This window comes from Schistocerca americana, chromosome 2 (genome assembly GCF_021461395.2).
Source record: "Schistocerca americana isolate TAMUIC-IGC-003095 chromosome 2, iqSchAmer2.1, whole genome shotgun sequence".
Lineage (NCBI taxonomy): Eukaryota > Metazoa > Arthropoda > Insecta > Orthoptera > Acrididae > Schistocerca > Schistocerca americana.
In genome coordinates this window covers 265,897,772-265,911,553 of record NC_060120.1, presented here as the reverse complement: position 1 = coordinate 265,911,553, position 13,782 = coordinate 265,897,772, and the positions used below count along the sequence as shown (strand labels likewise).

At 42.1% G+C, this 13,782-nt stretch overlaps 1 protein-coding gene across 1 annotated transcript in view; it reads right to left on the bottom strand.

Moving 5' to 3' along the window:
* LOC124596475 overlaps positions 1-13,782 on the bottom strand; it is a 73,863-nt gene that overhangs the window by 54,088 nt on the left and 5,993 nt on the right. The window contains exon 2 of the mRNA XM_047135618.1: positions 9,458-9,583. Within this exon, the coding sequence (XP_046991574.1) occupies positions 9,458-9,583 (126 nt within the window). The remainder of the gene's footprint in view (positions 1-9,457; positions 9,584-13,782) is intronic.

Sequence of the window (13,782 nt, the reverse complement as noted above, 5' to 3'; positions counted from 1 at the left end):
CTCCGCAATATCAAAACAGATGTGCATCCCTTAGACGGGGTATAACCATTTCCATTCTCGTTACCACCTAACAGACCTATTACCAACAAACTGGAATTCATTTGCAATTTTTCGGAGGGTGGGCCCGTCAACAGAAAGCGCCACATTGCAAGACAATTTTACTCATTAGAAAAATTTCAAAATGGCATTTTGTCGGCTTATTGGTTGCAAACTACACAACGAGGAATTAAAGGTCAGTTAACCAGTTTACCTTCCTTTGAAAATTCTGTCTTCCCAACCACTGTGCAACTTTTTAGCACATGGTTGAACTAAATCAGCATCTTACCGAGCCATATAGTCAATCAGCATTAATACAGCTATGCATCTCTAAATTACCGCTTTCATTACGAGTCTCCCTGTTAACGGGGCAACAAAAGAAGGCATTCCTTCATGTCGCCATCTTTTACAACTTTTGAGAGTACTGACTATTCTTTTGTCATTAAAACTTTCTCCCAAAACAGCAACAGTAACAACACGTATGGGTATCAAAACTCATCGGGAAATTTTCATGACAGACATAATAAGAGGTTTGGGAACGGCAACAACTTTCAGAATAATTTTCACAGACGTCAAAATTTTAGTGATCAGTACTCACAAAACTAACAACAGTACCAACAGTTTGGTAGCAACAACCAGAATTTTCAACAACAATTTCACGATGGAAACAGCAAGTTGGAAATTTGAACAATAATATTCCTCAGCAAGATCAACCCGCCTTCAATGGTTCGCCGCAAACTTCCGTGAACACGCAACAGCATAGCAATAATACTACACAAGGCAATAATTTCATGTATAGGAAGCAGACTCTGCGTTTCATCCGAAATGTTCCGTATCAAACTAATTACAGCAACAAACGATGAGGTCAGAATCAGAATTTTCAGCGTAATTATGGCAATAACAGTTTTTTCAGAAACAAAGACAATTTTAACAACAACCTCCACTGATTCTTAATGAACCTGATATACATTTGCACCCACCTCAAAACTCTAATGACCACAGTAGCAGAACTGTCAAATTATTGAGATGCCACAACGAGCTTAGACAAGTAATCAAATTCCGAATACTACATGACTAGAGAACAACCCCCTTGCTTTAGCCTGCAACGACGATCAGAATTAGAACCCTACGAAACAGTAACTGAAAATGTAATCAGTTTGACGACATTAGAGAAACGATTTTAAAAGAAAAGATTCAGACTAAGAAGACAGCTTCACATCTGACCATTGAAATACAAATATGTCACACAAATTTACTGCTGTGATAGATTAAAATTCGCCTGTTACTGCGGTAAGTGATGCTGCATTTAATAAATGTAATTACAATTATTCCTGTCCGACTTTTACACTGAGCAAAACAAAAGTATGTGGAGCAGTTTCTATCAAAGGTGTCGACGTAAAGCTTCAAACACATTATCTTTTTGTGTACACGGTCACACATTTTATCCTAAGTTTTTGATTGTTCCCCGACTTAATGTTAGGTATGGACTTTCTGATCGAACATAAAGCTATTTTGGATTTCAAGAACTCGTACGCAATGTTAAATGAAAATGGAATTTCAACAAACTTTATCATCTGAGGAACAAAACGTCAATAGAATTGAACCTACTTCTGTTACCAAAAATACACATTTGCATAAATCTTTTTACACTGGGGCTTATGTACCAGACGATGTGTAATACAACGTTGAACAAACAATTACTAACAACGTAAGTGAAAGCTAAGCTACAACGATGATGACAGTTACACGACATTTTACCACAGCTTTCATGACTGTTTCATAACATTCCAGGTACTATTCTAATTTTCTTATATGAATTTTATGTCAAACCTCACGATTCTTTCAAATCTATACATTATTCCACACCATTTACGTATGGAGAACAGCTCAAACAGGAACTTCGAGCCATGTTCCACCAAGGGATTACAGATACAGTTTTTAGTCTGTACATAAGTCCACTGCACATTCTTATTAAAAAGGATGGATCATTACGCCTTGTTCTCGATTCACACCAGATCAACGACATTATAGTAACGGAAACTGATCGACCACAGACTTCAGACGAACTTTTACAGAAATTTCATGATACATCCGTTTATTCAATGCTAGATCTACAATGGGGTTTTTGACAGATTGAACTTCAGCCGAACTGTAGAAAATACATGGCATTTCTCTGTTTTGGCAACTGCTGTCAGTTTTGTAAACTGTCATTTGGTTCGACAATATCTTCTGCTGCATTCAGACGAGGTATGAACACAGTAATATTGACAGAATTGAAAGACAGAATAACCACGTATATTGTGAGATTTTAACTGCGGAACCCACTTAGACTGACCATAACAGTACTCTTCAAGCTTTACTTCAGACATTTCTTCAGCAAGGCCTCACAATTAATCTTAGTAAATCCCACTTTGGTAACACTTCTATTAAATTTATAGGTCATGTCATTTCTGCCGATGGCATAGCGCCCGATCCAGAAAAACTTCAAGCAATTCGAGATATTATGAGTCCTCCTTCAAAAAAGAAACTTCATAGCTTCCTAGGGCTGATCAACTTTTTCCGTCGCCTCATTATTCTGCACCAGATACGCCTATATTATGTCAGTTAATTGGCAAAAATACTATCTGGACATGGAATGAACAAGCTCTTTCCGAATTCTTGAATTTTAAGGATGCACTCTTGAATGCACTGATATTATCGCACCCTGATCCTACTAAGAACTTTTCGATCGCCACTGACAGTTCCAAAATAGTCCTCAGGAGACAGAAGCTAGAAGAGATAGAAGAAGATGGCATCATTGTTATTAAAAGCATTTCATGTGAGAGCCGCATTCTGTCTGCTTCAGACATACGCAGTGATGTTCAAAAAATATTCAAGATAACATGACTTAAAAATATAGTCCTCGATTTGGAGACCATCCAGACTGTAACTTTACCTCAACAATGATTTTATCCTTGCCTTTTTCACCCATTACTTTCAATTTTATACTGATGATATAGCTACACTACGCTTTGTGTAACAATGCATATTATTATTTATAACTATGGAAATGAGCGTTATATAAATGGACACTTGATCTCACATACTAGTGCGTTGTAAATGGACACTTGATGTCACATACTAGTGCACTTAAGCGCTACATTTCTTAACAAATTTGTAAATACTTAGAAATGTTTTCCTTTAACTCTGTATTACATAAGTCAGGTTGTTTTAATTCGCATGTGCTTTTAAAGACGTAGATACTGTAACTGACAGCAGAACCAGGCTGGAACTACTAACAGACTAGTTAATCACCGTTCGCTGACACAGGTTTAGACCAGTATTCAGAAACTTTACCTCAGTGCCATGTTACCACATCATCACCACACTGAAGTTGAGTAGCTGCATTATATTTTAATAAATGATTGTTAGTTGTTACTCACTGTGTTGCCAACACTATTTTTGCTGTAGTCTATTTGCTCTGGTGGAAGAAGTATATAGAGGGTCTATACAAGGGCGATGTACTTGAGGACAATATTATGGAAATGGAAGAGGATGTAGATGATGATGAAATGGGAGATATGATACTGCGTGAAGAGTTTGACAGAGCACTGAAAGACCTGAGTCGAAACAAGGCCCCCGGAGTAGACAATATTCCATTGGAACTACTGACGGCCGTGGGAGAGCCAGTCCTGACAAAACTCTACCATCTGGTGAGCAAGATGTATGAAACAGGCGAAATACCCTCAGACTTCAAGAAGAATATAATAATTCCAATCCCAAAGAAAGCAGGTGTTGACAGATGTGAAAATTACCGAACTATCAGCTTAATAAGTCACAGCTGCAAAATACTAAAACGAATTCTTTACAGACGAATGGAAAAACTGGTAGAGGCCAACCTCGGGGAAGATCAGTTTGGATTCCGTAGAAACACTGGAACACGTGAGGCAATACTGACCTTACGACTTATCTTAGAAGAAAGATTAAGGAAAGGCAAACCTACGTTTCTAGCATTTGTAGACTTAGAGAAAGCTTTTGACAATGTTGACTGGAATACTCTCTTTCAAATTCTAAAGGTGGCAGGGGTAAAATACAGGGAGCGAAAGGCTATTTACAATTTGTACAGAAACCAGATGGGAGTTATAAGAGTCGAGGGACATGAAAGGGAAGCAGTGGTTGGGAAGGGAGTAAGACAGGGTTGTAGCCTCTCCCCGATGTTGTTCAATCTGTATATTGAGCAAGCAGTAAAGGAAACAAAAAAAAATTCAGAGTAGGTATTAAAATTCATGGAGAAGAAATAAAAACTTTGAGGTTCGCTGATGGCATTGTAATTCTGTCAGAGACAGCAAAGGACTTGGAAGAGCAGTTGAATGGAGTGGACAGTGTCTTGAAAGGAGGATATAAGATGAACATCAACAAAAGCAAAACAAGGATAATGGAATGTAGTCTAATTAAGTCGGGTGATGCTGAGGGAATTAGATTAGGAAATGAGGCACTTAAAGTAGTAAAGGAGTTTTGCTATTTGGGGAGCAAAATAACTGACGATGGTCGAAGTAGAGAGGATATAAAATGTAGGCTGGCAATGGCAAGGAAAGCGTTTCTGAAGAAGAGAAATTTGTTAACATCCAGTATTGATTTAAGTGTCAGGAAGTCATTTCTGAAAGTATTCGTATGGAGTGTAGCCATGTATGGAAGTGAAACGTGGACGATAAATAGTTTGGACAAGAAGCGAATAGAAGCTTTCGAAATTTGGTGCTACAGAAGAATGCTGAAGATTAGATGGGTAGATCACGTAACTAATGAGGAAGTATTGAATAGGATTGGGGAGAAGAGAAGTTTGTGGCACAACTTGACCAGAAGAAGGGATCGGTTGGTAGGACATGTTCTGAGGCATCAAGGGATCACCAATTTAGTATTGGAGGGCAGCGTGGAGGGTTAAAATCGTAGAGGGAGACCAAGAGATGAATACACTAAGCAGATTCAGAAGGATGTAGGTTGCAGTAGGTACTGGGAGATGAAAAAGCTTGCACAGGATAGAGTATCATGGAGAGCTGCATCAAACCAGTCTCAGGACTGAAGACCACAACAGCAAACAAACAACATTTGCTCTGTGAAAAGGAAGTTGCCGCCACCTTAATATAGCAGCTGCTTTCTGTGGTACTTCCTGCTACTTTTATGTTGAGTGTCAAACTTAACCGGCCGCAGTGGCTGAGCTGTTCTAGGCTCTACAGTCTGGAACCGCGTGACCGCTACGGTCGCAGGTTCGAATCCTGCCTCGGGCGTGGATGTGTGTGATGTCCTTAGGTTAGTTAGGTTTAAGTAATTCTAAGTTCTAGGGGACTGATGACCTCAGAAGCTAAGTCCCATAGTGCTCAGAGCCATTTGAACCATTTTTGTCAAACATATTTCGTAAATACAACGCAGGGAAAACTTGGTCGTGCTCAGGATGGAGGTACAGTACATCATACTGACTATCCTGTTGCATCATAATACGAAAGCAACTAACATAGCGAGTACCCCAGAAGGAGAAGGTTGTTTTCCCGTGCTACAGTAGCTATGGGCAGAGTTCATTTAACGCACAGTTCCGGATTGAGTGTTATGTGCGCCTGTCAGGCTGCACATTCAGGTGCAATTTGTTGAAGAGGGAGGTCTGTGTGTGTGAGGGGTAGACTGACAGAGAACCTTGGGAAATCCTCTTAACGACTGAGCTATTCAGCAATGTGCAACGCATATTCTCAGCTGTGGCTGTGCCTCTTTAGTACTTACCAGATCCTGCAGGGGCTATCCTGTATACCTGGATGTGCTAGTACTCCTGGGAGGATGTTTGGAAGGCGAGAGACAGACACTGATGGTATTGTAACTGCTTGGACAGCTCTGTATGTTAGATCATCGCCTGCGAAGGACTGCGTTGTGTGTCCGAGTCCCATTCCCACCCACAGTTTACGACTGCCTTGAAGTTGCACAACAACGCCCACTCCACTGCAGACTGAAATATTCATTCCGGAAAAAGATCCTGAGGCTGTGACTAAGCTATTTTTGTCCAGGACTGCTGGTCGTGCAGATACACAGGAGAAGTTCTCTTAAATTTAGGAAAGTAGAAGTGAGATACTGGCCGAAATGAAACTTTGAGACTTGGCCGTCATTTGTTAGTGAACGGCTTAGATAGTAGGAGAAAATTCCACCCCCCCCCCCCCTCCCCGGAATATGAGGTTTTTATTTCGAGTCCCAGTTCGGCACACAGTTTTAATTTACAGTTCTTCCTTCTGTCAGTGCTCCGCAGATCTCAGATGATTCATGAAAGACAAACAGCCAAAAGCCGTTATACTAATTTTTTATTACTTCTATTTTCTATTTTAAATTATCAATAAGCTCATAAATGTTATCGGCATTACTCGTCAGAGTTAACTTCACTGCAACAAAAAACACAACAACACTGATGTCTGGTGATACATACAAGTACCCTGATGACCTGGGATGCCCACAGTGCACCGTTTGGGTGTGACTGATAGGTAATGCACTGGATTGGAGATCTTTCGGAAACTGAAGGAAGTTGGCCATTTAGTAAAAAATATCATCTGCTTCTTCTTGTTTTTTTGCGATTGATAAAAGTACGTCTCTCTCAAAGAGGAGTTCGAAGAAGGAATACCCCTACGATCAGTCGGTTTGTAGACCGAAAATACTTTTCACAAGCCTATTTTCTGCCAACCATAAGACATGTTGGCACTAGTTGCTCTTTTATTCTTGTATTTTTTCATTAGCATCACATATATTTTTTTACCGCGCGTCTTTGTATCAAGTCTCTGAAGTTATATTCAACAGTCGTACTCAGCAGCCACTCGTTCACTATTTCCACAGCCCCTTCTTTCTATACAAGACCCATTTCTCACACAAGACGGAAGAGAGCAGGCAGTGCTGTTGCTAGAAAAAATCATAGTGTCTTCTCGTTATTTGTTCTGCTGGTAAGCTTTCTGTTCATAGTGTCATACATCAGCTCAAACTTAAGCTTTCTGTTCATAGTGTCATACATCAGCTCAAACTTATTTGACTCATACTTGTTTCGTAAATAAAACAGCATTTTCTTGCTGCAACTTTATTTTTCCCAGACGCGTTTCGCCCTTTTTCCGACTCTACAGGCATCATCAGCGGGATCTATAACGACACAGTTTTGTTATTTTTAGATTATCAAACAGCTCAAGTCGCAATTTTTTACGTAACGCAACTAAATAATTACTTACGTTTGATGTGATCTGCGTTTCATCTCTTCTGGCCTGGAGGTTGCACTACCACTTTTTACCGACACAAACAAACTTATTTGACTCACTTCGGAGATCCTCCTCACAGAGCAACAAAAGTCCTGACTTGGCCGACTGCTTTATTGCAAATCGTAATCTTTGAACGGTTCCGACTTTTTCTTTTCAATACCAATACTCACATGAATTTATAGAAACATCTAGATCGCAGATTAAAGCTGTTAAAGAGATGATGAGTGGCCAGCTGTAACAAGTAAAATTATGATTTAAGTTCTGCTCTGCAATTAAAAAATGTTTTATATTGCCTGAATTTTCTTTTACAGCAGCGTCAATTACACTACTGGCCATTAAAATTGCTACGCCACGAAGATGACGTGCTACAGGTGAGAAATTTAACCGAAGGAAGTAAATGCTGTGATATGAAAATGATTAGCTTTTCAGAGCATTCACACAAGGTTGGCGCCGGTGACACCTACAACGTGCCGACATAAGGAACGTTTCCAACCGATTTCTCATACACAAACAGCAGTTGACCGGCGTTGCCTGGTGAAACGTTGTTGTGATGCCTCGTGTAAGGTGGAGAAATGCGTACCATCACATTTCCGACTTTGATAAAGGTCGGATTGTAGCCTTGCGGTTCATCGTATCGCGACATTACTGCTCGCGTTGGTCTAGATCCAGTGACTGTTATCAGAATATGGAATCGGAGGGTTCAGGAGGGTAATACGGAACGCCGTGCTGGATCCCAACGGCCTCGTATCACTAGCAGTGGAGATTACAGGCATCTTATCCGCATGGCTGTAACGGATCAACAGATGGGGACGTTTGCAAGACAATAACCATCTGCACGACCAGTTCGTCCATGTTTGCAGCAGCATGGACTATCAGCTCGGAAACCATGGCTGCGGTTACCCTTGACGCTGCATCACACACAGGAGCATCTGCGATGGTGTACTCAACGACGAACCTGGGTGCACGACGGCAAAACGTCATTTTTTCGAATGAATCCAGGTTCTGTTTACAGCATCGTGATGGTCGCATTCGTGTTTGGTGACAACGCGGTGCACACGTATTGGAAGCGTGCATTCGTCATCGCCATACTGGCGTATCACCCGGCGTGATGGTATGAGGTGCCACTGGTTACACGTCTCGGTCACTTCTTGTTCGCATTGACGGCACTTTGAACAGTGGACGTTACATTTCAGACGTGTTACGACCCGTGGCTCTACCCTTCATCCGATCCCTGCGAAACCCTACATTTCAGCAGAATAACGAACGACCGCATGTTGTAGATCCTGTACGGGCCTTTCTGGATACAGAAAATGTTCGACTGCTGCCCTGGCCAGCACATTCTGCAGATCTCTCACCAACTGAAAACGTCTTGTCAATGGTGGGCGAGCAACTGGCTCGTCACAATACGCTAGTGACCACTCTTGATAAACTGTGGTATCGTGTTGAAGCTGCATGGTCAGCTGTACCTGTACACGCCATCCAAGCTCTGTGTGACTCAATACCCAGGCGTATAAAGGCCGTTATTACGGCCAGAGGTGGTTGTTCTGGGTACTGATTTCTCAGGATCTATGTACCCAAATTTCGTGAAAATGTAATCAAATGTCAGTTCTAGTATAATATATTTGTCCAATGAATACCCGTTTATCATCTCCATCTCTTCTTGGTGTAGCAATTTTAATGGCCAGTAGTGTATATATTAAACAGATATTAGAATGTTTCGATGATATGCACCAGACATTAGTGTCACCCTATGGTTTGTGGCTGCATGCGGGGATCTGCCCTTGTCCTTCCTCATCACCCTCTCTCCTTAGCGTGAACACAGACTGCAGGAAGGAAGTGTAAGTACCTCACGAATTCCGCTAAGAGAGTGGGAGGGGAATGACTCAGTGTGTTATTAAAGAAACTGAGAAACTGGATGGGCCTCGCTGTATTAAGGTACTGGACAACTGTATTTAGGGTTAGGTTAGTTTTCCTAAATCGCTATAGGGAAAGCTAGGACGAATTCTGCTACGATACTATGACCAATTTTCACTCCTAACATTGTTAAACATAATCAGCGCTCAGACTCTGTTGATATCTAACTAGACGAACTGTTAAGCTACAGCCTCCCCTGGATTCTGTTGTTACTTTCGTCAAACAGCATTTGTTGGTCGGTTCCCCGCTGATTATGCGGTACTCACTGCAATCGAAGCGTGTAGGGCAACATTCGCTGGAGCCGTCACTGCGTACACAGCCCAGATCCTCATAGTAGTGTATGGTGCGGTAGTTGGGGCAGTCCTGTACTCTGCATGTTGACGTATGTGAACCTGAAAAGGAAATGTAAGAACCCTTTCTTAGACTCGTTACACGGTTGCCAGCGTCAGTACAAGATACATATTTCTTAGACGCTTCCCACATATCCGGCGGACATGCAGAATATCCGCTTCTCTGATTGTTTTCCCGCATCACGTTGAATAAACTTCACTGTAGTTCCTCAAGGCAAATGCTCGACATCACTATGGTAAACAGTAGCAGTCTCCTGTAAACGTAGAGCAATTGCCTTGAAGTAATATATAACCGATAATAAATAAACGAACAACTGTATTTTCATCTCTGATTTATTCCAGAGCCAACCGGATTCGGATTTCCATTATGCCATCATGTGGCCCTCCATAGTAAGTAGCTGATCTTACAATGGAAGACAAAATATCATGCAAAAGCGAACCAGTATCCACATACACGCTTGTGTAGATACTGGTTCGCTTTTGGATATTTTGTCTGGCAGTATAAACTCAGCTACTATGTTACTATAGAGGGCCCGATGATGGCATAAGAGAATGCCGAATAAAGTGAAATTCGAAGACTTATGGTGAACACATTGTGCTGAGGCAAACCCCAGAAATGTTTTCCCAAAATGTTCATTCACAAGAATGTATTCGAAACATTAAGGCAAACTCGCAGTTGAAGTGCTGCCACAAGCACTGTTCCTTCATGTCCACTGTAACTTGATTTTTACACCATGAATGACCAATACAAGCATTATGTTTAAGAACCTTTATTCTATATCACATCATAATTATTATATTACTTTGACAAAACTAAAAAATACTGACAGGCTTACAACACTGATGTACATCTTTCCTATGCAATTATATGCTTCTTGCACAACATCTCATAAGACATGTTAGGTAAGGATGAGTTTGTGTGTCAGTAGGAACGATTTTAATTTGCTTTCAGGCCTTTATCAGCCCTATGCTTTCCTTCTGTAACTAGGTAAGTCCGTTATTGACAAATTCCATGCCCAAGTCTACATCAACATTTACATCTTTACTCTGCAAATTACAATGGAATGAATGGCAGAGGGTACCACTTGTATCAATTCCTTTCCATCCGAATCTCATATGGAACTGAGGCAGAATGACTACTTAAAGCAAGCCACCGTGCGATTCATGTAATCTTGTCTTCGCCAGCGCTATGGCAGAGATACATAGGGTATGTACAGTTTATGCTACTACTGGCTGTTGCAACATTGTAACTAAGCTCTCGCGGAATTATCTTCAAGTCTCTACTAATTCAGTGTTTTCAGCCTACGCCCGGGATGGTTTACGGTAATGTACAACGTGTCAACTGAAACAAGAAAACTGTAGATTTCTTTAGTAAGTATAACAGTTCACTTGTATGTAGATAAAACGAATTTCATGAAACTGGATCTGCTTATTCACATCTTATCTTATCAGATGCTTGGTGTCCATATGTTTGTCACAGCTTGCTATTGAAGATAATGCACGATACCTTCACCTGACAGAGCAATAGCCCTTTTCGTCAGCTCTCAAACGATGCTGTGGTGCCGTTGTCCTACGTTACTTACCAGTCTTTTGCTGGAGGCCCTTGCACGCGCTCTCTCAGACCCCATCCAGCTTTCGGACGCTCCCCGCCCTTCTTTTACTTCCGCCAATTTTTTATAGAACTGAGCTATGTCCCTACTTTGATACTGCCAACACACTTGCCATTCACGAAGGCGACCTTTGGCTTCCTTCAGCAGCACAGGTCAACGAATGTGGTTGAGAGGCTGCATTCCCACGTCGACTGGAGTGCCGTTTGGCGATCGGTGTGCGCTCCTTATCTTGACACTGACGTCCAATCTGCATGGTACCTTACTGTCAATGGAAAGCAAATATGCCCGTCACGCCCTCACGGGATTCACCTCGCAGACACCCTGTTGTGCGTCGCCTGTGGTGTTCTAGACAAGGACGAGCATCACCTGGTGTGCGGATTGGCGTGAGGTGTCTGGCTCTTGGTGCGACAGATGCTGGCCCTAATTACCCATACGATTCCTCATCAGATACCTACTCAACTGCTCCTCTTTCCGGACTCGGGATACTTCCCACAAACGAAGAGAAACACCGTGAAGTGTCTTTTCAGAAAAGACACACACACTGATCGTTATCAGCAGAAAGATTCTAACAACCACCCAAGACATAAAAGAGGGGTAATTAAAAAATTAATAGACAGGGCGCACAAAATATGTGAACCAGCTCACTTAGATGATGAGATTGAACACCTTACAGCTACCATCAAGAAGAATGGGTATTCCAACAGATAGATCGTGCACTACGCTCTAGACTGACAACCAGGACGGACGAGGATCGACACCAATCCAAGGGGAAAGTGTTCTTAGCATTTATCAGTAAGGTCACTGATCGCATTGGAAAAATTTTAAGCAGGTACGATATGGTAGCTGTTTACAGACCGACTACGAAAATAAAAGAATGTTTAAGATCCGTAAAAGATAAACGACATCCTATAGCTACACCAGGTCTCTATAAAATCCCGCGCAGTTGTGGAAAGGTCTATATAGGCACAACAAAAAGAAGCATCAACACCCGTCTGGGTGAACATAAAAGGAACTGCCCCCTCGGACATATTGATAAATCGGTTATAGCGGAACATGTGTTTCAGGAAGGTGATCATGAAATAAAGTTTAGGGAGACGACCGTCATAGCAAAGACGTCGCGTTATTGTGGGCGAATGTACACAGAGGCAATTGAGATTGCCAAACACTGCAATAACTTTCATAGAAAAGATGAAGGCATTAAGCTGGATGGGATATGGATGTCAACATTGCAGCAACAGCGTGATAATCGATTAATTTCAATTGAGGAAGTTAGCAATATCAGAGATCATAGCACAGCCGACGTCACGTGATTGACAGCGGCGCCCTCTGCATGGCTTATATATACTGCGCTCACTCGCGCTCTCGTTGCAGTTCGCCCATTTTCCTCGGAGGATGCCTTCCGCAGTCGAAGGCGAAACGTCAGGGGAGATTTTTATGTACTGACCACGGCATCTCAGCCCGGAAGTGTTAAATGATGACAACACCGGCCGTGAAAGCCTTCATTCTATGATCACCGTGAAGTGGATTTGTAGACACACAGTGCACAACGAGTTTGCTCACGACGAGAAATATGTCCAAATTCTTGGCATTTCCTTGATGAACGCCATTGCATAGTTGTCCACAATTTTTCTCAAGTTTCCTTTGTAGTGTTCCTTAACGCCAGTGTTGGGGTGTTCCTGCAATGAGAAGTTGATCCACGTCTTTTCCACTCTTAGAACCGGTTATTCTCTGGCCATTGGAAAGTTCTTCTCCAAAAAACTATGCTACGATACTTTCACCGAGTCCGGCGACTTGTCGCACGCTCCTCCCCGGGACGTCGGTTTTCTGCTATTCTCAGAGGACTTAATAATATTTTTGTTTTTAGAAAGGAAAATGAGTAAATGAATCATTGACGTTCTTTGTACCTTGACTCCCTATTCCTTACGTTCCCCTTGGTTCCTGTGGGTAGGGAACGGAACATGGTGGCCAGATAACGGCTTACGAACCGTGCGCACTTTGCCCCACCTACTTTTTTGGGCGCCAGGAAGATGCCTTTGAATCTAAAAAAAAATGATTTAAGGGTAGCGTCTCATCACCCAAAGGCCATATAAAAGACAGCAGAGGAATGGACAGAGGTTCGGGGCACTCTTTTGACCTTGGGGTGGAAAACTGCCCCTAAAGACGGAAGAATCAGCAATGATCAACGACATGGGGTGCAGAAGGCTTTGGAAACGACTACCTGAATGACACATAGTGTTTACCCGCAGCACAAGTGGTCTGTAACTGGAAAAGTGTCATGATGTCTCTCCACTGGGGACAGATTCCACACTAGTCCCCCATTCCGATCCCTGGGAGGGGACTGACAGGGAAGGGGTGACCATTAAGAAAAGATTGGCGGTCGGGTAACGTTCTACGAGTCTAGGGGCGCAATATCAGAATTTTTTTATATGTGGCAGGGAAGCTATGAAATCTGAAAAGAGAAATGCCAAGACTCATTTTAGATACAGTGGGGGTCTGTGAAGTGAAATGGAAAGAAGGCAAGGGTTTCTGGTCAGAAGAGTATAGGGTATATAAACAACAGCAGAAAATGCTGTAACGGGAGTAGGGTTCGTCATGAAGAGGAACCCAGGCCAGAGTGTAAGTTACTGTGAA